At 47.6% G+C, this 24,569-nt stretch overlaps 1 protein-coding gene across 19 annotated transcripts in view; it reads right to left on the bottom strand.

The window, feature by feature from the left end:
- Nucleotides 1–15,949: 15,949 nt before the first annotated feature.
- The window catches only part of WNK2 (WNK lysine deficient protein kinase 2), a 130,865-nt gene continuing 122,245 nt past the window's right edge, over nucleotides 15,950–24,569 (bottom strand). For 11 of the 19 annotated variants that reach the window (XM_078061945.1, XM_078061948.1, XM_078061955.1 and 8 more), the window contains one exon: nucleotides 17,210–18,835. In XM_078061945.1, the coding sequence (XP_077918071.1) occupies nucleotides 18,510–18,835 (326 nt within the window). In that variant the 3' untranslated portion in view covers nucleotides 17,210–18,509. Of the gene's footprint in view, nucleotides 16,154–17,209; nucleotides 18,836–24,569 lie in introns of those variants that run through there. The other 8 variants (XM_078061951.1, XM_078061961.1, XM_078061956.1 and 5 more) reach the window with 4 other exon arrangements.

Here is a 24,569-nt window from a genome sequence, read left to right as displayed (position 1 = left end):
GCTATTTAGCGTCCTCAGTGAGGGCAGCACATATGCTCATTGCTACTGGCTTTATTGTTCCCAGCCACCGCCAGCAGATCCAACTAAAACATATGAATTGTTTTTTAAAGATTTTATTTATTTATTTGACAGCGAGAGAGGAAACACAAGCAGGGGGAGTGGGAGAGGGAGAAGCAGGCTCCCCACTGAGCAGGGAGCCCGATGCGGGGCTCGATCCCAGGACCCTGGGATCATGACCTGAGCCGAAGGCAGACGCTTAATGACTGAGCCACCCAGGCACCCTAGGACATATGAATTTTTAATTAGCGTCTTGATTTTGAGATAAACTGTAGATTCACATGCGGTTTTAAGATTGCATTATTTCCTGGGGCGCCTGGGTGGCTCAGTTGGTTAAGCGACTGCCTTCGGCTCAGGTCATGATCCTGGAGTCCCTGGATCGAGTCCCGCATCGGGCTCCCTGCTCGGCAGGGAGCCTGCTTCTCCCTCTGACCCTCCCCCCCTCTCATGTGCTCTCTCTCTCTCATTCTCTCTGTCTCAAATAAATAAATAAAATCTTTAAAAAAAAAAAAAATTAAAAAAAAAAAAAAAAAAAAAAAGATTGCATTATTTCCTGAGGTCCCGTGTAAACGTGACTGCAGGCACACCTCAGGAACTGTACTGCGACAGCACAGCCAGAAGAAGGGCGTTCCCACGGCCAGAATCCACGTGCAGCCTCGTAAGGACCCGTCACGTCTCCCTCTTAGAGCTGCACCCACTCACCCTGTCCCCAGTCCCTCCTGCACTCCTGGAAGCCACTGTTCTCCGTTTGTCTAACTTTGTCCTTTGAGGAATGTTGTATAAATGGAATCGTACCCTGAGCAGTCTTTGGGATTGGCTTGTTTCACGCTCTCATTCTGTGGTGATTGGCCCGCGTTGTGTGTGAATCCCAACACGCTGCTCCTCCGTCTGCGCGGTGCTCCATGCCTCGGGGGGGGCACGGTCTGAGTCATTCATCCCCTGGAGCACTTCTGGGACTTTGTCCCCCAGCTGCCTGCTGATACAGGTAAACCTGTCACAAACGCTGGTGTACAGGCTTCTGGGTGAGCACGTCTTCTCTGCTCTGTGAGAAACGCCCAGGGGCGCCATGGCTGGGCTGTACGGTAGCGGCTCTTTGAGTGTTTAAGGGAAGTGCAGAACCACTTTCCAGAGTGGCTGTGCTCTCTTGCATCACATATGCAAGTTGGAATATTGTACAGCAGAAATAGGAACCAAGGAAGAATTGACCTGGGACTAGTGCCAGTACATCTATTACACCTCCCCCCAAAGGGAACAGGGAAGGCTTGGTGGAAGAGGGGTGTGTGTGTGTCCTGCGCGGAGCAAGTGTGGGTGATGTGTGTGTCCTGAGGGGAGTAGAGGGGATGTGTGTGTCCTGGGGGGGCAGTATGTGTCCTGAGGGGGGGATGTGTGTGTCCTGAGGGGAGTAGAGGGGATGTGTGTGTCCTGGGGGGGGCAGTATGTGTCCTGGGGGGGGATGTGTGTGTCCTGAGGGGAGTAGAGGGGATGTGTGTGTCCTGGGGGGAGATGTGTGTGTCCTGAGGGGAGTAGAGGGGATGTGTGTGTCCTGGGGGGGGGCAGTATGTGTCCTGAGGGGGGGATGTGTGTGTCCTGAGGGGAGTAGAGGGGATGTGTGTGTCCTGGGGGGGGATGTGTGTGTCCTGAGGAGAGGAGGGGGGGAGATGTGTGTGTCCTGAGGGGAGGGGGGAGGAGATGTGTGTGTCCTGAGGGGAGGAGGGGGGATGTGTGTGTCCTGGGGGGAGCGGGGGGAGATGTGTGTGTCCTGAGGGGAGTAGAGGGGATGTGTGTGTCCTGGGGGGGGGGCAGTATGTGTCCTGAGGGGGGGATGTGTGTGTCCTGAGGGGAGTAGAGGGGATGTGTGTGTCCTGGGGGGGGCAGTATGTGTCCTGGGGGGGGATGTGTGTGTCCTGAGGAGAGGAGGGGGGGAGATGTGTGTGTCCTGAGGGGAGGGGGGAGGAGATGTGTGTGTCCTGAGGGGAGGAGGGGGGATGTGTGTGCTGGGGACTCAACAGGTGCCCTCTGCCCCACTCAAACCAAAGGCCTGAGGCCTTGATGTCAGGAGCCTTAGTTTTGATTTGCATGAGCTCATCTTGGGACATTCCCAGTGTACCTCCTGGGGTCAGTGCTGAGAGTCTGGGAACACTTTGCACCCTCAGGGACCAGAGAGAGCCTGGCACCCCACTTCTGTCCTAACAATGGCAGCATTCTGCTCAGTACTGATGACTCCCACTGCTTAATAAAAATCAAATATAAGAGCTGTCCATAGGAGTGTTCTATTGCACAGTGGAATCTGGGTTTGTGGGGAACCCCTGACTCAGTTTCCCCTGCTGTAAAATGAACAGGTGTGCTGTGAGTGCAGTCCTTAGAGAGTCAGAGGATCAGCTGACGTTCTAGGTGCTTAAAAGCCCATCCCAGGTCCCACCTCTGATTTTCCTAAGACTTCACATTGAGGTGTGTGGGCTGCTTTGGATAAGGGCTCCATTGCAGTGGCCAGAAACATGCTGTTTTCTTCTGATGACCACATAATTGCACAGAACGAACAAGAGCCTGTGAGAACAGGACAGTTGGAGGCCCATTCCTTCTTTTGAGCTCAGCATCTAAGAAGTTTTCAAAATACACTCTGAAGTTATATTCGGAGTTTGCCAAACACTTTTGGAAAGAAAAGACATCAGAACCAGAGGGTATTTGAGTCACAATTCTGACACCATAAAAACAGGGCTCACCCTACCCACACAGGCTCCCCAGCCCTCAAGGGAATCAGGAGCATGGCCTTCCACTGCCTACACTCCTGGCCCCCTAAACTGGGCAGGCATGGGATGTTTGTCTGCTGGTTATGATGGGTTGGCCTACGTGTCATGTGCCAGGAACAAAGACTTTTCGAATTTTCCATGTGGGGTGAGCGATGTCTCTTTCCCAGGCTGAGGGAGGCAAGCGAGAGGACCCTCAAATTTCACTTCTGAAGGTTTGGCAGGGCACAGGCCTGCTGGCTTCCACGGTGAACACGACAGCCTCTTTGCTGAGGTCACGGTGAGGCTTGTGGCCCAGGCCAGCCTGCAAACAGGCTGGAACAAAGTCATGGTTTGTTTGGGGGAAATGTTCAAATATCTGTAAAGGGGAGAGTACAGTATACTGATGAGCCCCACGGACTCATGCTAAGCTCCACAGTGACCAGCTAGTGGCCCATTTTACCATCTGCTATAGGCTCACCTGCATTCTCTCAAAATTCATATGCTGAAGTGCTGACCCCCAAAACTCCAGAATGTGACTTTATGTGGAGATGGGCCTTAAGGTAACATGAGGTCATATGCGTGGGCCCTAATTCAGTGTGACTGGTGTCCTTCTAAGAAGAGGAGAAGAGGACACAGATGCACACAGAGGGATGACCAGGTGAGGACCCAGGGAGAGGATGACTGACTGTAAGCCCAGGACCGAGGCCTCAGGGGAAACCAGCCCTGTTCACACCTGGATCTTAGGCTTCTAGACTCCAGAACTGTGAGAAATACATGTCCATTTTTTAAGCTGCCCCATCTGTGGTTTTGTTGTGGCAGCCCAAGCTGACTAACACGGTCTCTGCACTCACCTACACCCCTGCGGGGTGTTTTTGAAGCACATCACCAACTTTGTGATTTTTTTTTCTGGCATACGGTGTTTTTAAAGGGTTCCAGTATTCTGTGGGGCTCGTTGTGGCTCATGCCAGACTGAGGGCCTGGGCTTCACTGAGAGGGGAAGGTGGGCGCTGGAGGGGAGCAGCTGATCAAATTATAAATGACATGCATCACACCGTACATATTGAGTGCACAGTGTGGTGTTTTCTCACACACACACACACACACACGGGTGACAGCACTGCTAAGAGAGGGGACTCATCCCTCACCTCCAGAAGTACCTTCTTGCCCCCTGCCATCTCCCAGCCCCACCCGAGGCAACTGCTGCTCGTCTCCCCATCACTGTAAGGTCATGTTTCCTTTAATCCTGTATGAATGGAACCACCAGTGGCTGGTCCTCTACTGTTGAGCTGCTTCACTCTGCACACGTTGAGATTTAACCGTGTTGCTAAGCACGTCAGTGGGTGATCCTTCCCTGCTGCTGCGTTTGCACCGTGCGTGTGTGACCTCGCCCGCAGATGGCCGTCAGTGTTCCAGGTCCTGGCTAATCTACAGAAAGCTGGTGTGGACGGTTGTAATCAGGTCTCAGTGCAGATTGATGCTTTCATTTCTCTTAGGGGAATGCGCAAGCCTTGACTGGCTGGGTCACATGGTAAATACCTCTTTGAGTAGCTGCAGATGGTTTCCTAGATCCTCTGTTCTGCATTGCCACCTGCAGTGTGAGAGTCCCACCTCCTTTACATCCTCCCACACTTGGTGTGGTCAGTGTTCTGCATTGCAGTGGTGCGTGGTGGTATCTTACTGGGTTTTTATCTGCATTTCCATGATGAGTATTGATTGAGAAACTTTTCATGTGCTTGCTTGCCATTTGTATCTTTTCTTTGGTGAAGTATCACTTTAAATACTTTGCTCATTTAAAAAATTGGTTTATGTTCTAAATGTTACATTTTTAGAATTCTTTATGTCAATCCAAGTTCTTTATCAGATGTCAGTCTGTGGCTTGTCTTTCAGTCTTTTACCACTGTCTTTGAAGTGTTTACCTTTGATGAATTCCAATTCATCAGGTTTTTTTTTTTTTTTAATGTGCTGTATTTAATAAATCTTTGCCTGGCTCCTCATTTCTTTTAAAGTCTGACACTTCTAGATTTTATATTTGGGACTGTGGTCCATTTTGACTTGATTTTTGTATTTGGTTAAGTATGGATCAAAGTTTTATTTTTTTGCACATAGATATCCAACTAATCCAGTACCATTTATTGAAAAATTTATCCTTTCTTCATTGAATTGCCTTTGTGATTTATGTCATACATATGTAGGTCTGTTTCTGAATTCCTTACTTTGCTCCATTGATTTACTAACCTGTCTTGATGCCATTAGCATTGTAGATTCATGATATGTTTTCAAATCCGGTAGTGTTAATGCTCCAACTTTGCTCTACTTCAAAGTTGCTTTGGCTGTTCTAGGTCCTTTGCATTCCTACATGAATTTTAGAATCAGCTTCTTAATTTCTACATAAAAGCCTGCTGGAGTTTGGTTGGGATTGCATTGAATCTGTAGATCAATTTGGAAAGAATTAGCATTTTAACAACATTGAGTTTTCCAACCATGAACTCAGCATGTCTCTCATTTGTTAGAGTTTTTTGTTTTTTGTTTTTTTTTTTTAAAGATTTTGTTTATTTATTTGACAGAGAGAGATACACAGCGCGAGAGAGAACACAAGCAGGGGGAGTGGGAGAGGGAGAAGCAGGCTTCCCGCAGAGCAGGGAGCCCGATGCGGGGCTCGATCCCAGGACTCCGGGATCATGACCTGAGCCGAAGGCAGACGCTTAACGACTGAGCCACCCAGGCGCCACCTGTTAGAGGTTTTTTTGTTGTGGTTGTTTCTTTCAACTTAATGTTAGTTATATAGGGCTTTCACATCTTTTGTCAGATTTATCCCGAAATATTTCAGTTTTCTGTGTTATTATAACTGCTAATATAATATTGATTAATTTTTGAAAGTTGAACCATCCATGAATTACTGGGACAAATCCTACTTAGTCATAAAGTATTATCCTTTTCATATAGTGCTGCATTCAGTTTGCTAATATTTTCTTTAGTTTTTTTATGTCTTTGTTCATGAGGGATATTGGCTCTAGGTTTTGTGCAGTTTTAATATGCCTTTGTCATAGAATGAGAGCAGCAGAATTACTGGGAAGAATTTGTGTAGAAATAGCATTATTTTTCCTTAAATATCTAGAGGAGTTCACCAGTGATGCCATCTGTGCCTGGAATTGTTGTTTATTGTTTTTTGTTTACTGGAAGCTTTTTAACCACAAAGTAAATTTATTTCACAGATATAGGACTATTCAGGTTATCTATTTTTTCTTATGTAAGCTTTGGTGATATGTGTCTTTCAAGTAATTTGTCCATTTCATCTAAATTGTCAAATTTATTGGTATAAAGGTATTTATAATCGTCTTTTATAATGCTTTTAATATATATAACTAGTCTTGATGTCACCTTCCATTTGTGATAGTGGTAATTTGTGTCTTTTTTCCTGATCAGACTAGCTAGTAGTTTTTCAGTGTTAGAGTTTCTCACATATCAGGCTTTAGTTACATTGATATTCTTTATTATTTTCCTGTTTTCTCTTTTATTGATTTTTATTACAGTCTTGTGCTTACTTTGGATTTAATTTCTTCTTTTGTTAGTTACTTAAGGTAGAAGATGAATCACTTGATCTTCCTTTTTTTTTCTAATATAGGCTTAGTGCTATCAGTTTCATCCTAAGTCCTTCTTTAGCAGTATCACACCAATTTTTTTATGTTTTCATTTTCATGAAGTAAAATTTTTTTTCTGACTTTCCCTCTTATTTCTTCTTCTGTCCATGGGTTATTTGGAAGTATGTTATCTCATTTCCAAATATATGGGTATTTTCCAGAGATCTGTTCTTGATTTCTTTTTTCTCTCTCTCTTTTTTTAAAAAAATTTTTTAAATTTATTTGTCAGAGAGAGAGAGAGCACAAGCAGGGGGAGTGGCAGGCAGAGGGAGAAGCAGGCTCCCCGCTGAGCAGGGAGCCGGATATGGGACTCGATCCCAGGACTCCAGGATCATGACCTGAGCTGAAGGCAGTCGCTTAACTGACGGAGCCACCCAGGCGTCCCTCTCTCTTTTTCTTTTTTAAGATTTTATTTATTTATGGGCGCCTGGGTGGCTCAGTCCTTAAGCGTCTGCCTTCGGCTCAGGTCATGATCCCGGGGTCCTGGGATCGAGTCCCACATCGGGCTCCCCGCTCCGCGGGAAGCCTGCTTCTCCCTCTCCCACGCCCCCTGCTTGTGTTCCTGCTCTCGCTATCTCTCACTCTGTCAAATAAGTAAATAAAATCTTTAAAAAAAAAAAAAGATTTTATTTATTTATTTGACAGAGAGAGACACAGCGAGAGAGGGAACACAAGCAGGGGGAGCGGCAGAGGGAGAGGGAGAAGCAGGCTTCCCGCCAAGCAGGGAGCCCAATGCGGGGCTGGATCCCAGGACCTGGAATCATGACCTGAGCCGAAGGCAAATGCTTAACGACTGAGCCACCCAGGCGCCCCCTGTTCTTGATTTCTAATTTAATTCAGTTGTGGTCAGAGAACATCATTTGTATGACTTGAATACTTTAGAATTTATTGTCACTTATTTTTATTGCATAGCATATGGCTTGTCTTCATAACATAGATCGTGTACACATTAAAAAATGTGTGTTCTGCTGTGGGTGGAGTGTTTTAGAAATGTCAGTCAGACCAAGCTGGTTGAGAAGGGTGTTCATGTGTTCTATGTTCTTACTGGTTATTATGGTCACTCCACAGAAGCAGGAGGCACCTCCACCCAAAATTTGGTTCAGATGTTGAGGCGGATGATGCGTACGTGCGCGTGCGCACACACACACACACACACACACACACACATACACACAGACACACACACACAAACACACACTGTACCCATTAGGAGAGGATGAAAAGGTTTGTTACTCACATAATGAGGCTTTCAGGTCCCAAATGGTTTGAGAGAGCATCGAAGGAGGACTAGATTAGGTCCTTTTTTTTTTTTAAATTCAAGTATCGTTAACTTATAGTGTTATTATTTTCAGGGGTACAGTATAGTGATTCAACAATTAATGATAAGTATACTCTTTATCACCTTCACCTATTTCACCCATCCCCTCCCCCCAACCACCTCCACTCTGGTAACCATCAGTTCTTCATAGCTAAGAGTCTGTTTTTTGGTTTGTCACTCTTTTTTTCTTTGTTTGTTTTGTTTTTTAAATACCATTTAGTGAAATCATATGGTATCTGTCTTTCTCTGACTTATTTCACTTAGCATTATACCCTTTAGATCCATACATGTTGTTGCATAAGGCAAGATTTCATTCTTTTTTAGGCTGAGTAATATTCCATTGTATGTATATACCACATCTTCTTTATTCATTTATCTATGGACATTTGGGATGTTTTCACAATTTGCCTACTGTAAATAATGCTCTGGTAAACACAGGGGTGCATGTATGTTTTTGAATTAGTATTTTCATATTCTTTGGGTAAATACCCAGTAGTAAATACCCCTACTGGGTCATAGGGCAATTCTACTTGCAGTTTTTTGAGGAACCTCCATCCTGTTTTCCACAGTGGCTGCACCAGTTTGTATTTCCACCAGCAGTGCACAAGGGTTACTTTTTTCCTACATCCTCGCCAATACTTGTTTCTTGTGTTTTTTATTTTAGCCATTTGGACATGCATGAGGTGATATCTCATTGTGGTTTTGATTTGAATTTCCCTGACAATTAGTGACGTTAAACATCTTTTCATGTGTCTGTTGGCCACCTGTATGTCTTCTCTGGAAAAATGTTCATACCTTCTGCCTATTTTCAATTGGATTATTTGCTTTCTGGATTATTTGCTTTATTTTTATTTCATGCTGAGTTTTATAAGTTCTTTGTATATTTTGGATACTAACCCTTTATTGGATATGTCATTTGCAAACATTTTCTCTGATTCTGGTAGATTGTCTTTTAATTTTGTTGGTTGTTTCCTTTGCTGTGAGGAAGCTTTCTATTTTGATGTAGTCCCAATAGTTTACTTTTGCTTCTGTTTCCCTTGCCTCAGGAAATATATCTAGAAAAATGTTGCTATGGCAAATGTCAGAGATATTACTACCTATGTTCTAGGGTTTTTCTGGTTTCAGGTCTCACATTTAGGCCTTTCATCCATTTTCAGTTATTTTTGTGTAATGTGTGAGAAAGTGGTCCAGCTTCATTCTTTTGCATGTAGCTGTCCCAGCACTATTGCATGTAGTTTTCACAACACCATTTGTTGAGGAGACTGTCTTTTTCTCATTGCATATTCTTGCCTCCTTTGTCGAAGATTAATTGACCATATAATTGTGGGTTTATTTCTGGGTTTCTCTTCTGTACCACTGATCAGTGTGTCCGTTTCTATGCCAGTACCATACTGTTTGATTACTATAGCTTTGTAGTACAACTTGAAGTCTGGATTTGTGATACTGCCAGTTCTTTTTCAAGATTCCTTTGGCTATTTGGGGTCTTTTGTGGTTCCATACAAATATTACGATTATTTGCTCTAATTCTGTGAAAAATGCTATTGGTGTTTTGATAGGGATTGCATTAAATCTGTAGATTGCTTGGGGTAGTATAGACATTTTAACATTATTTGTTCTTTCAACCCATGAGCATGGAACACCTTTCCATTTGTTTGTGTTATCTTCAGTTTCTTTTATCAATGTTTCATAGTTCTCAGAGTATAGGTCTTTCACCTCCATGGTTTAGTTTATTCTTAGGTGTTTTATTCTTTTTGGTGCAATTGCAAGTGGGGCTGTTTTCTTAATTTCTCTCTATGCTACTACATTATTATTGTGTAGAAATGCAACGGATTTCTGTAGATTGATTTTGTATCCTGGGACTTAACTGGTTTATCAGTTCTAGTAGGTTGTGTGTCTGTGTGTGTGTTTTGGTGGAGTCTTTAGGGTTTTCTGTATGTAGTATCATGTCGTCTTCTTCCTTACCAATTTAGATGCCCTTTATTTCTTTTTCTTCTCTGACTGCTCTGGCTAGTACTATGTTGAATAAAAGTGGTGAGAGTGGACATCCTTGTCTTGTTCCTGATCTCAGGGAAGAGCTTTCAGTTTTTCCCCATTGAACACGATGTTTGCTGTGGATTTTTCATATATGGCCTTTATCATCTCCAGGTATGTTAGCTCTAAACCCACGTTGTCAAGAGTTTTTTCATGAATGGGTGTTGAATTTTGTCAAATGCCTTTTCTGTATCTTTTGAAATGATCATATGGTTTTTATGCGTTCTCTTGTTGTGATGTGTCACGTGATTTCCAAATACTGAACCACCCCTGCAACCCCAGGAATAAATCCCATCTGATTGTGGTGAATACTTTTTTTAATGTATTCTTGGATTCGGTGTGCTGAGGATCTTTGCATCTATGCTAATAAGAGATATTGTCCTGTAGTTCTCTTTCTTTGTGGTGTCCTTACCTGGTTTTGGTATCAGGGTAATGCTGGCTTCATAGAATGACTTTGGAAGTTTCCCTTCGTCTTTTATTATTATTATTATTATTATTATTATTATTATTATTTTGAATAGTTTGAGAAGAATCGGTATTAACTCTTCTTTAAATGTTTGGTAAAATTCACCTGTGAAGCCATCTGGTCCTGAACTTTCGTTTGTTGGGAGTGTTTTGATTATTGATGTGATTTCATTGCTGGTGATCAGTCTGTTCAGATTTTCTGTTTTTTCCTGATTCGGTTTTGGGAGGTTAACTTATTTTTCTAGGAATTTATCCATCTCTTCTAGGTTGTCCAGTTTGTTGGCATGTAATTTGCATAATACTCTCTTCTCTGATCCTTTGTATTTCCGCGGTGTTGGTTGTTACTGCTCCTCTCTCTCAGTTCTGACTCTGAGTCCTCCTTCTCTCTGTCTCTCGATGAGTCCGGTGAAAGGTTTATCGATTTGTTGATCTTTTCAAGGAACAAGCTCCTGGTTTTAATGATCTGTTCTATTGTTTTTTTAGTTTTCATTTCATTTATTTCTGCTCGAATCTTTATTATTTCCTTCCTTCTAGTGGTTTGGAGTTTTGTTTATTCTTCTTTTTCTAGCTCCTTTAGGTGGAAGGTTAGGTTATTTGAGATTTTTCTTGCTTCCTGCAGTAGGCCTGTAGTGCTCTAAACTTCCCTCTTCCAACAGCTTTTGCTGCATGCCAGTGATCTGGACCGTTGTGTTTTCATTTTCATTGGTCTCCATGTACTTTTTTATTTCCTCTTTGATTTCTTGGTTGACCCATTCATTCATTGTTTAGTAGCGTGTTATTTAGTCTCTACATATTTGTGTTCTTTCCAGATTTTTTACTTCTGGCTGATTTCTACTTTCATACTGTTGTAGCCAAAAAAGATTCATGGCATGACTTCAGTCTTCTTTAATTGTTGAGACTTGTCTTGTGGCCTAATATATGGTCTATTCTGGAGGGTGCTCTGCGTGCACTTGAAAAGAATGTGGATGCTGCTGTTTGGGGGTGGATTGTTCTGAATATATCTGTTGGATCCATCTGGTCCAGTCTGTCATTCAGAGCCACTGATTCCTTGTTGATTTTCTGTGTGGATGATCTTTCCATTGATGTTAGTAGGGTGCTAAAGTCCAGCCAGACCAGATGTCTGCTCCGGGTCCAGGGCTGGGGCTGTAGCTGGACTGCTGTGTGTGGTTATTGTCCCCTCTCCCTGGGCAGGAGTCACTCTGGAGTGATGTCGGCCCCTGTCAGCGCTGCTTGCACACTGCCTGGCTTGTGGTGCTGCTTTGGATGTGTTCTGGCCAGGTGTGTACTGGAGGGGCAGGTCCGCAGGAGAATGCAGGGTTAGTGCACATGGTGCCCTCTGGCTCTGCCAGAGCTGATCTCACTGATTTTTAAATTTTCAGGTGTTAAGCCCCATGAATTGTAAGAACTCATGAAGTTAGTCTCCTCTGGTTTTCTAAGCCAGTGTTATGGGGATTCATCTTCCTCTTGTGGGTCCCCCAAGCCTGGGGTGCCTGCTGTAGGATCTGCTCCTCTCCCCTCCCAAGTCATCCCTCCATCCTGTGGACAGTTCCGTGGGTCCTTTTGGCTCCCGACCACATCTCTGCCCTTCCTACCCCCTTCATTGTGGCCTCTTCTCTGCATTTAGCTGTGATGGTCTCTGCATTTAGCTGTGATGTAATTTTCTTGGTTATTTACACTCAATGTGGGTGTTATCTAGGTGTATCCTGGGATGAGGTGAACCCAGGATCCTCTTGCTCTGTCATCTTCCTTGGAAGTCTGGCTTGGGATTTTGACGGTGGTTAGGGGGTAGGGCTGGAATGAGGGCTTCCACTACTGGTGTGAATTTCCCATGGTGCCAAGGGAGGGAGCACCTGCGCTTCTCTGCTGTCCAGATATGCCCAGAAGGGGAAGAGGGAGGATAGGGCTTAAAAATTGTCAGCAGTCATATGTCAAATGGGGTCAGACTTTATTATGGTGGTTTTTTATTCTATCAGTTGAGAGAGGGACATTGAAATATCAGACTCTGATTGTGGATTTGTCCATTTCTACTTGCAGTTGTGTTTTCCTCATATATTTTGAAACTGTTATTGGGAGCAAAACGTTTTGAATTGTGTTTTCTTGATGAGTTGACCCCTTTTTATTATGAAATGATCATCTTTGTCTTCATAATAAGCTTTGCTCTGAAATTTGCATTGTTGGATATTAATAGTCACTCCATTGATTGATGTTAAGATGGTATATTTTGGTCAATCCTTTTACCTTAGCTATGTGCCTTTATTTATAAATAAGTTTGTTGTGTACAACATGTAGTTGGTTTTTAAAATCCAATCTGACAGTTTCTTTTTATTAAAGTGATCAGACCATTTACATACCATTATAAAATGTGTCTGTAGATATAGTTAGGCATCTCATCTTGTAATTTGATTTATCTTTAACTCATCTGTTCTTTGTTCCCCTTTCCCTCTCTTCTGTGGTTCTGTGTGTTTGAGTTCTAAACCAAGAGCTTTGTGGTCCTCAGTGTTGGTGTGCTGACCAGCCCTACACAGCTGGCCTTGTGTGTTCACCACTGACCGCTGTCCTCCTGTTCATGATGATGATGCTTTAGGATCGGGGAGGGATGCTCAGCCGCATCTCCCCATGGCTCATGTGGGGCCCAGCAAAGGGAGCAGTGGATCATTCCTTTCAGTTTTCTGCCAGAATTAGGTCTTGACCCCCACTCTTCCTCCTGTGCGTGTGTGCACGTACATGCACACCAAGTTGGTATTTACTTAGTTTTAAAATGTGTGTGTGCAAGTAGAGACAAGTATACAGTTTACATTGTACACATGGATTGTGTATCAAAACAATTTAATTAGGCATGTGTCCCCAGCTGAATGTGCATGTTTCCAGTATTCATATGCTGATGGCTGCACTGGGGATAGGGCCTTTATGGAGGTAATTAAGGTCCAGTGCAGCCTTTTGGGGGGGGGCCCTGATCTGAGAGGATTAATGCCCTTATTAGAAGGAGAGAGCAGAGCTTATGCACTCTCCCACATGCACAGAGAGGCCAGGTGACCACAGGGTAAGAGGGCAGACACATACACAGCAGAGAAGAGGACTCAGGAGAAACCAGCCCTGCCCATACCTGATCTTAGACTCCAGACTCCAGAACTGGGGGAAATGTATGTAAGTTGTTTAAGCTGCCCCATCTGGCATTCTGGGATGGCAGCCTGAGATACATTGTTTCCCAAAAAAAAAAAAAAAAAGGGTTTGACTCCCAGGCTAGACTACAGAATTGTTTATGACTTAGAAACGTAGAGCTAGAATGGCGTAGCCGGGGTGCTTGGAACCCTGGGGGATGCTTTCTTTTGTTTTACTGGGTTTTCCCAGGTCATAGAGAACCAACCAGCCCTTTAATAAGATGCACGTTTCAGAACTTAAGCTCTTCAGGCCAGAGTGGATGCACACAGCCCACGGGAGGCACTGCAGAGAGTGGGCTGGGGGAGCTCTCTGGGGCAGAATGAGAACTGGAAGCAGAGTCTGCAGCTCAGCGCCCGGCCCCGTGGGAAGAGCTTGGGTGAACCTGGACAATGGTGCCATCCCTGTTCTGGGAGAGCCTGGGCTGGGCCCGGTGGCTCTGGGACGGCACCAGGTGCGGGGCAGGTGCGTTCCGGTCCAGAAATCCTGTAGGTAGCGATGAGAAGCCACAGCCACAGGCTTCTGTCCAGAGGAGGGTTTGGCTTTCAGCCACAGCTCACCGTGCAACCACTGTGCTCACTGAGGACTGTTCTGGGACGCGCTTGAGTTCTCCCTTGAGAGCCTTGAAACCAAGTGTGACAAGTGAGATCCATACATAGGAGCCCCTCGTGGGGTCTGGTGAGCGGTTCCCCCCAGCCTTGCGACAGAACTCAGTGCAGGGGAGATCCTGAGGGCGTGAGAGGGCCAGAGAGGAGTGCTGGAGCAGCGGGAGGATGAGGGGCCCTTGGGAGGGTGGGCAGCAGCGGGGGGGGGGGTAGAGGTACCCAGTCCTGTCCAAAGTAGGGGCACATCTTGGGGGAGGCCAGCACAGGCAGCACAGGGAATCTTAGACTCTGAGATGGGGGATTGGGGCTTACCCTGGGGGCTCCGGAGACCTGCTGGGTGTGCAGGGCCCCCCCGGGGTGGCAGCTTGCCCACGGCCCTCACCAGCCTATCACTCCACCTGTGCTGAGCAACATGGTCATCGAGAGCTGCTTCTAGAGGACAGTCCCCCTTTGCAGGAAGGACCCTAATATTCCCAGAGTGGGAGTAGGGCAGATACTGCTTCTCGGGGTCCCAGGAAGTAGAGGACGCCGATCAGGGGAAGTGGGTAAGCCCTCACCTGAGCTGTGGTGTGAACAGGTGTTCCATCCCAGTCTCCCTGGCCCAGATCCATCGCCCACGGAAAGGAGTCTGGGTGCTGTCTACTCAGATTCAGAAGGAACTCTCGGGCCCCCCAGGTCCTTGTGCCCAGGTGCTGTTGGGACTGTGTACAAGCCCGTGGGGCCTCCAGCCTTCTGCCCTCATCATATTTACCGGTAGTACTTACACTATTACTTGCTTAAAAGGATGAAAAGGTAAGCTGTGCATTAGTGCTGCCAGGAGAAAACTGGGAACAGCCACAGACGGGGACAAAGAGAACACGAGGAAAATACAGGATGTCGTTCCGTCTGGCTGCGCGCTTGCCTGCTCTGTTCCATCACAGAGCAGGGACTGAGGCCCAGACACACCCGAGGGCAGGGTGAGCCCGATGTGAGCAGTGGCACGCAGAACTGGAGAGCGTCGGGGTGGACAGTCCTCACGAATGTCCCCAGACCACATGTGCACGTGCCCTGCAATGCCCGAGCTGCTCTGCTTTTATCAACTAGTTGGACAGGAGTTGCGTCTCAGGCTGGCATTTTGGCACGCTGAACGTAGATCACCTGTGACAACTGCATGTGCTCTGCGGCGTCCAGGGCTCCGGCGGTGGCATGTCCCAGGTGCTGCGGGCCCTGCCCTCCGTTCACCACTGCAGGGAGCGCTGAGCTGCCGTCCAAGATCAATGACGACAAAGCTCTAACTTCTCATCCTGATGAGCGGGACCCCTGAGCTGCGCTCCAGGCTGAGCCCCAGCCCCGGGGCCAAGCCACACGGCAGTGCTTCTACCGCAGGTCTCTGTGAGGCTGCCTGCAGGCTTCCCATCTTTCTTTTGAGGGTACAGCCCTGCCGGGGCCAGGAGCCCGGCCCTGCCATCCACCGTAGCCGCAGGTCTTAGGCTGTGGTGGCTGCCCTGTGCCCGGAGTGTGGGTGTCAAGCTTCAGAGACACAGAGCAGGGGAGCCCCCACGTCAGCAAAATGAATGGAGCTGTGTGCGCCAAGGCCCAAATGTGGACAGGCGGAGGGCTCTCACCTCAGATGGGCGCCGCTGCTTGGCCTCCCCGGGGCTGGTGCCCCCAGAGACCAGGGCTGCCCCGGTGTGATGGGGAGGGTGCCTGAAACCGATCCTCGGCCTTGGCTGCTTCTGAGCGTCACCTGTCCGGCCTGTGCCGGCTGCCGTCCCAACCTGAGGACCCTGGGCTAACAGGTGCACTGTAAAGTGCCATGTAATCGCGCAAGCTCCCCACCACACCGGGAAACCCTCGGCCAAGGGTGCCCCCAGACGTTGTCCTGCTGCATGGTCCCAGGACATGCTCCAGCACCCCTCACTCGCTTCCTACTGTCTCAGGCCACCAGACAGGACAGAGCTTGAAAAACCAAAGTCCCTTTTCCCCCAAAATATTCTTTATTCTTGCATTACGTTTGTGTTTCCAGTTGTGAATAAAAAATGCTTAGAAAGTGGTTACAAAACAGCGTGAACTGGACACGAGGCGTGGACTCGCCTTCTCCACGTGTGACGACACGGGGCCTGGCGTCGGGGTCGGGCTGGCCTGCCTGGGCTCAGTCGGGCTTCTCACTCTCAGAATCTAGAAAACAAAACCGCCACAGCTCATTACAGGCCCAGCTCGGTCACACAAGGCCCTGGAAGGTGGGACAGCGCTGCCAGCACAGCCCTATGCCGTGGGGAGCCGGTGGCGCGTGGCCCCCACACTGTGCGGGCAGACCCCAGGCAGCCTCTGCCATCGGGCCAGCTTCTGCACAGGGCCACCGCCCAGGACCAGGCAGGGCCCCCCGGCACCTGCACGTTTGCAGCAGCTGCCCTGAGACGGCTCAGCTCTGCCCAGGGCCAGCGCTTAGATGAGGCACCAGATGGGGCCCTGGGGTCTGCACTGGTTCTCAAAAGGGGGTCCCCTCCTTCCAAGCGCATGGGCATAAAGCCTGACTGCCTCTCAGCTGGCTGGGCCAGGAGGCACCACCAACCCCAGCGTGAGTGTGTACAGGGGGTGGGCGGGAGCACAGACCGCTGAGCGCGACCCCATCGAGGCTGGGTCGGCGGCAGACAGGCGGCAAGTGCCGTAGGGCCCTCCCCAGACTTGCAGCTGCTCCAACCTTCATGTCCTCTGCAAGCCCAATGCGGATCCGGGAGAAGATACAAAGGAGCTCACCTCTCCCCAGGTCTGCTAGCCTGGCTTTGTGCAAGTCAGCCAACGTGGACAGGGGTCAGAGGCACCTTGTAGTTGCCCGTGAGAGTCACACCCTCCACGGGGTAGAGCCCACTGTATGTCTAAATGCAGTTCAAGTCCAGAGTGGCAGGAAGCCGAGCAGACAGGCCCAGGGGCAGCAGAGCTGGGTCCTCAGGTCCCAGGCCACAGCTGGCGAGCACCATGTGCAGAAAATGCGGGGTCCCACCTAACACCCCACTTTCATCCCGAGCCAGCTCAGCATCCACCTGTGGCTCCTGCTGGGGACACAGCACCCACCATTCAATCCATAGGCTCTTCACAGCCACCCTGGCCTCCTGGGCACGGTGTCCACAGTAGGTGAGGAGCTGAGTGTGAGGCTGCGCCCAGGACAGCCTGGGAGCCTGGCTGCTTCAGCTTTTACGTGGGCAGAGAGTAAGGAAAAGATGTTGTTCCACACTGTTTTCAAGCAAAAATGTTTATTTTTCTCCTTCATATATACAATCTCTTGGGGATTCCGTGCCACTGACCACACATGTACGAGGCCAGAATCCCAGATCTCACCTCTGGTGCAGCGGGGAGGTGGGGAGAGCAGGAGAAGGTGGCTCCCACGACCCTCAGGAACCAGGTGCATGGGATTCTCCACCAAGGGACCAAGGGCACGTTACAGAGAACAGAAATCTCTTATTACATCATCGTGCCCTGGCAGAAGACTGCCTAATCACCCAGAAAACTCAATTCTAACTGAATTGATGGAATGACACACTTAAGATCATTTAGCCCGTCCTCGTGGGGTCCCACAGTACAGCAGAACTATACAGTTCACAGCTAGGCAGCCGAAGGCAGCGGCCTTCTGAGGGGACGCGGGAAACATCTTGGCCACGAGGAGCAGGGACTGCAGCTCCCATGTGGGAGGAGTCCCACCAAAATCTCCAGGAGGGGGGTTCTCCCAGCCCAGGCGGGGCAACCTGCATGCACACAGGCCTCCGTAGAAATGATGGGAAAGGGAGCATAGCTGGCAGGAGGATCAGCAGAAGCCCAGAGCTGAGGGCGCCATGCGGTCTCTGCAGGGTGGGTGGCCTGCCTGTGCCCCACAAGCTTTGGGTCAAGAGGGTGTGTCTGCTCATCTAGCACTTTCCAGCAGGTTCTGCACAGCCAAACACAGCTGCTCATGTTCCTTACTGAGAGACCTGCTGCCAGCAACACGCTGTCCCAGGAAGCACACATCCCTGGGTGGCTTCCTGGCAGCGCCCAGAGCACTGCCGCTGGGGGCGGGGGGTGTCCGTCTGTCTGCTATCAGGGACTGGAGGAGCCCAGAGAGACCTCCCGTACAACAGAAATCTAAAGTCAGGCTTTAGCTTCAGATTTATAAACCATTCGTATCTCTGCAACGTAAAATGGGCCAGATATCAATGCACAAGCCAGTTATCAAAATGAAATACAGTTTTTTCAACAAGTGATTTTTTTTTTTTTTTAACATCTCTTTCCATCAGGGAACAGAAAAGCTGGAATTCAAGGCACTGGACTTCTGCAGGGTGATTACAATGTTCTAACCATCGATTCAAGTACAGGGTGCAAAGGAGGCACGTGTAGACCGTGGAAACCTAAGAGGGAGCAGGGTCTGCACAGTAAAGGAAGCAAGCATTGCTGCCCACACACCGGCCCCCTCGCCAGGCACCCACGGGCAGGCGGGCAGGACTCAGGCCAAGCCCCAGCCGGCTCCTCCCGACTGGTCAGCTCCACACGCTCCAGCCGCCACGTGCTAAGAGAGAGCTACGTGATTCGCAGTCTGGGGCCAGGCGCGCTGACCACAGGTGGCCGCGAGAACGTGCCTGCTGTACCCGAGCCCAGCCCGGGGCCGGGGGGCTGGCTGCCCACCTGCGCTGCCCACGGCACCCAGGACCCTGGAGGTGGGAACAGGATTCCGTACTGGCCCAGAGGCCGGGCACAGGGTGGGGCTGGGAGGCCGGAAAGGGCAGTACCTGGCGTGGGCAGGGCTGGGGTGGTTCCAGGAACGGCCGCGGTGGCTAGAGGGCTGGGCGCTGGGGTCAGACATGGTGTCCCCACTGCTGCTCGAGGGGCGTTCATCTACGAGACAAGAGGAGGAAGGCACGTGTGGCTGCCAACAGCAGGCCTCCCCAGGGATCCCCACAGATGCTCTGTCCTCAGCAGGGAGGAGTCTCAGGACTCGCCACGGGATGCCTTCTAATGGCTGATACCAGAGTGACAGCACGGGGCCAAGAAGCAGCCAGTGCCCTCCCTGTCTCCCCAAAGCTGCAGCCTGGCCACCCCATGGCCCAGCTGTCTATGGGCCAAAGCGGACCCCGTGGGGCCTGACCCCTGTGGGCACAGTGAGGGACTGCACACCCCACCTCAGGGCTTCCATGGAAGGACCAGAGCCCAGAAGCCCATGGCAGGGCAGGCCCTCCACTCTCCACCCCCAAAAGGGAGAAGCAGCACAAGAATGGGAAAGTGAGTGGAGATGGCTGGGGAGACCGACATGACCATGATACAGAAAACTGAGGCCACGGAGATTACAGACCAATAGCCTTCAACGCCTGAAGTGCAGGCAGATCTAATAAAGCAACTGTAGAAAGAGCACAGCCAAATGGAGGCAGCCCCAGAAACGCAAGGCCGCGCTCCCCGTGGATATCACTGCCCCTTTCCCCAATTACACCGCAAGGAACAACCCCGTGTGATGCTCTCCACAATGCAGGGAGAGCAGCTGAGAAGTTCCACGCTCCTTCACAGAGAGGACAGCAGCCAAGGCTGGAGGATGCTTCCTCCATCTGGGAGGGCCTCTATGGAACCTGCAGCCAAACCTACGCTGCTATGGAATGCCAAATGCACTTCCCCCCAGAGCTCGCCCTGCTCCTAGCCCCCACTGTGTGGGAAGTCCCAGCCAAGGCAAGAAAAAGAATAGAGCCATAGACTAGAAAAGAAAAAGAAAAGCCATTCTCACTTGAAGGGGACAAGATTGTGCTTGGAGAAAACCCAAGACTATAAAAACTGATTTCTAGAACAAGCAAATGTAGCAAGATGTCAGGATACAAGATATAGAGTTTATATACTAGCAATGTACAACTGGAAAATGAAATTTAAGAACAATACAATTTACATCCATACTCCAAAACATCACTTACCTAGGGATACATTTAATAAAAGATGTGTAACACCCACAAAAGTTTGCTGAGAGAAAATTAAAAAGACACAGTGAAACAGATGCCATGTTCACAGGAACACTTAGTATTGCTAATATGTCAGATTTCACGCAGTTGAACAACAGACTCAATATGATCCCAATCAAATTTTGTAGAAAGAGGCTTCTAGGGGCGCCTGCGTGGCTCAGTCATTAAGCGTCTGCCTTCGGCTCAGGTCATGATCCCACAGTCCTGGGATCGAGTCCCGCATTGGGGTCCCTGCTCTGTGGGAAGCCTGCTTCTCCCTCTCCCACTCCCCCTGCTTGTGTTCCTGCTCTTGCTGTCTCTCTCTCTGTCAAATAAATAAAATCTTTTTTTTAAAAAAAGAGGCTTCTAAAATGTATATGGAAATACTAAGGATCAAATTTTTTAAAGATTTTATTTATTTGACAGCACGAGAGAGAGCACAAGCATGGGGAGCCACAGAGGCAGAGGGAGAAGCAGACTCCCCACTGAGCAGGGAGCCCGATGCGGGGCTCCATCCCAGGACCCTGGGATCATGACCTGAGCCGAAGGCAGACGCTTAACTGACTGATCCACCCAGGTGCCTTGAAAAATCAAATTCTTGAAGATTGACGTTGGAGGTTGTGCACTCCTAGACACTACGTATATGATAAAGCTGCAGTACTCAAGGGTGTGTAGTACTGTCATAAGGATGAAAAATAGCTCAGTGTGACAAAAACGTGAGTTCAGAAGTGGACTTGACCAATGTCTGCGCGATTCAGTGTGGAAAGGAAGGTGCTGTAACAACCAGATCTGCACACAGGGGGGAAAGAAGTTGACCCCTACATCAAACCCTACAGGGAATCTGAGGTGGCCTGCAGGCCTCAATGCAGCAGCTAAAACAATGAAACTTCTAGAAAAAAAACCCACAGGAACGTAATAGAATATCTGGATTTGAAAGAGGCAAAGATCCCTAATATAGAACAAAAAAATTAAATGATGGGACAAACTGGACCTCAACAATATTAAAACATCTGCCATTTCACATTCACCATTAAAAAAATGAAAGACAAGCCACAGACTGATAGAATGTATCCATGATGTGTAAATATGTGAAAGAATACATAATGAATTCCCACAAATCAATAATCAAGAGATAATTCAACTTTTAAAAGGTAAAGGACCCTGACCAGTCTCTTTATAAAAGATGGCCAGTAAGAATGTGAAAAGGTGCTCAAAGACCAATGAAAACGATATAAGACCAATTTCTAGGCCTCCGTTTTACAGGTAAATTTTCAAGTGAAACATCCCATACAACTTAAAAAGGTAAAGGACAAGGCAATATAAAGGAACACTAGGTGAAACAAACTGTAAAATACTATATGAAGGAAAGACAAGGGGCGCCTGGGTGGCTCAGTCGGTGAGCGTCTGCCTTCGGCTCAGGTCATGGTCCCAGGGTCCTGGGATCGAGTCCCACATCGGGCTCCCTGCTCCGCGGGAAGCCTGCTTCTCCCTCTCCCACTCCCCCTGCTTGTGTTCCCTCTCTCGCTGTGTCTCTCTTCCATCAAATAAACAAATAAAATCTTTAAAAAAACAAAAAAACCCCCACAAGATTGAGAATTTTGGCAGAAAGCTGGGAACTTATAAAAAAGGATACAGCAGACTTCTGGGGAAGATGGTGGAGTAGGAGGATCCAAAGCTGCCCTCATCCCAGGACCCACCTAGATAACACCCACCTCAGGGTAAATAACCCAGGAAGTGACCTGAAGACTGGCTGAGCAGACTCTCCACAGCAAAATGCAGAGAAGAGAGCATATCAAAGCAGGAAGGGTGGAGACGCAGTTGGGATCCAAACAGACTCAGGTCTGTCTGCAGGAGGGAGGGACGCCTCAGGCACAGAGAACTGGCGTGAAAATGAGGGGGGCAGAATTATACCAGGTCTTATAACCAGCAGGGCATAACACCTGAAACTTCAAAAATCAGCCAGCCCAGTTCTGGGAGAGCCTGGAGGGTGAGAGGAAACGGATTCTTGGCCTTAACGAGGCAGCACAACAAATGGCCAGGCTGAGATAGCATAGAAGCAATGGTCTGAAAAATGCTGGGTTCTACAAGAACACTGACTTACTAATCTCAGAGCAAGTGCTGGAGGAGCAGGGACGTTTGGAAGACTTTTCCAAGAACAAAAGACCTCGTGGGTGCTATTTCCCTCCCTAGATACATGGACACCTCTGGGAACCAGGGCAGCAGGAACACTCTCCCCCTATCCTGCCAACAGCATGCCCCAGCCTGCACTCTGCTGCAGATGCCCACCTCCCACCTGGCCAGCTTCTGCATGAGTTTTGAGCACCTCTGATCCCCTCCTGTAGCTGACCTGCACAAAACTTGCTAACACTGCATGCTCCGCCCCTGAGTTCTCCTATAGACCTGCCCCTCCAGTACACACCTGGCCAGAACCCATCCAAAGCAGCACCACAAGCCGGGCAGTGTGCAAGCAGCGCTGACAGGGGCCGACATCACTCCAGAGTGACTCCTGCCCAGGGAGAGGGGACAATAACCACACACAGCAGTCCAGCTACAGCCCCAGCCCTGGACCCGGAGCAGACATCTGGTCTGGCTGGACTTCAGCACCCTACTAACATCAATGGAAAGATCATCCACACAGAAAATCAACAAGGAATCAGTGGCTCTGAATGACAGACTGGACCAGATGGATCCAACAGATATATTCAGAACAATCCACCCCCAAACAGCAGCATCCACATTCTTTTCAAGTGCACGCAGAGCACCCTCCAGAATAGACCATATATTAGGCCACAAGACAAGTCTCAACAATTAAAGAAGACTGAAGTCATGCCATGAATCTTTTTTGACTACAACAGTATGAAAGTAGAAATCAGCCAGAAGTAAAAAATCTGGAAAGAACACAAATATGCAGAGACTAAATAACATGCTACTAAACAATGAATGAATGGGTCAACCAAGAAATCAAAGAGGAAATAAAAAAGTACATGGAGACCAATGAAAATGAAAACACAATGGTCCAGGTCACTGGGATGCAGCAAAAGCTGTTGGAAGAGGGAAGTTTAGAGCACTACAGGCCTACTGCAGGAAGCAAGGAAAATCTCAAATAACCTAACCTTCCACCTAAAGGAGCTAGAAAAAGAAGAATAAACAAAACTCCAAACCACTAGAAGGAAGGAAATAATAAAGATTCGAGCAGAAATAAATGAAATGAAAACTAAAAAAACAATAGAACAGATCATTAAAACCAGGAGCTTGTTCCTTGAAAAGATCAACAAATCGATAAACCTTTCACCGGACTCATCGAGAGACAGAGAGAAGGAGGACTCAGAGTCAGAACTGAGAGAGAGGAGCAGTAACAACCAACACCGCGGAAATACAAAGGATCAGAGAAGAGAGTATTATGCAAAATTACATGCCAACAAACTGGACAACCTAGAAGAGATGGATAAATTCCTAGAAAAATAAATTAACCTCCCAAAACCGAATCAGGAAAAAACAGAAAATCTGAACAGACTGATCACCAGCAATGAAATCACATCAATAATCAAAACACTCCCAACAAACGAAAGTTCAGGACCAGATGGCTTCACAGGTGAATTTTACCAAACATTTAAAGAAGAGTTAATACCGATTCTTCTCAAACTATTCAAAATAATAATAATAATAATAATAATAATAATAATAATAATAATAAAAGACGAAGGGAAACTTCCAAAGTCATTCTATGAAGCCAGCATTACCCTGATACCAAAACCAGGTAAGGACACCACAAAGAAAGAGAACTACAGGACAATATCTCTTATTAGCATAGATGCAAAGATCCTCAGCACACCGAATCCAAGAATACATTAAAAAAAGTATTCACCACAATCAGATGGGATTTATTCCTGGGGTTGCAGGGGTGGTTCAGTATTTGGAAATCACGTGATACATCACAACAAGAGAACGCATAAAAACCATATGATCATTTCAAAAGATACAGAAAAGGCATTTGACAAAATTCAACACCCATTCATGAAAAAACTCTTGACAACGTGGGTTTAGAGCTAACATACCTGGAGATGATAAAGGCCATATATGAAAAATCCACAGCAAACATCGTGTTCAATGGGGAAAAACTGAAAGCTCTTCCCTGAGATCAGGAACAAGACAAGGATGTCCACTCTCACCACTTTTATTCAACATAGTACTAGCCAGAGCAGTCAGAGAAGAAAAAGAAAAAGAAAGAAATACTTGAAGTACAGAAAGCAGATGTGGCTGGGGTGTGGAAAACAAATATAAAATTTTCAACTTAAAAGTACAATAACTGGGGGCACCTGGGTGGCTCAGTTTGTTAAGCAGCAGACTTGATTTCAGCTCAGGTCGTGATCTCAGGGTTGTGAGCTCAAGCCCCCTGTCGGGCTCCATGCTCAGCAGGGAGTCTGCTTGAGATTCTCTTTCTCCCTCTCCTGCCCCTTCCCCACCTCTCTCTCTCAAATATCTAAAAAAAACAAACAAACAAACAAAAGAAAAACAATAACTGACATTTAAATCTCAATTGACAGGGTTAATAGCAGTACAGACACAGACTAATTTAGTGAACTAAAAGATCTGAAGGAAATAATCCAGAATAAAGTATCAAGAGAGAAAAGATGAGAAAACATGTAAGAGACCAA

Source organism: Halichoerus grypus, chromosome 14 (assembly GCF_964656455.1).
Source record: "Halichoerus grypus chromosome 14, mHalGry1.hap1.1, whole genome shotgun sequence".
Taxonomy (NCBI): domain Eukaryota; kingdom Metazoa; phylum Chordata; class Mammalia; order Carnivora; family Phocidae; genus Halichoerus; species Halichoerus grypus.
The sequence above is the reverse complement of the archived record's forward strand: the minus strand, read 5'-3'. Positions and strand labels throughout refer to the sequence as shown.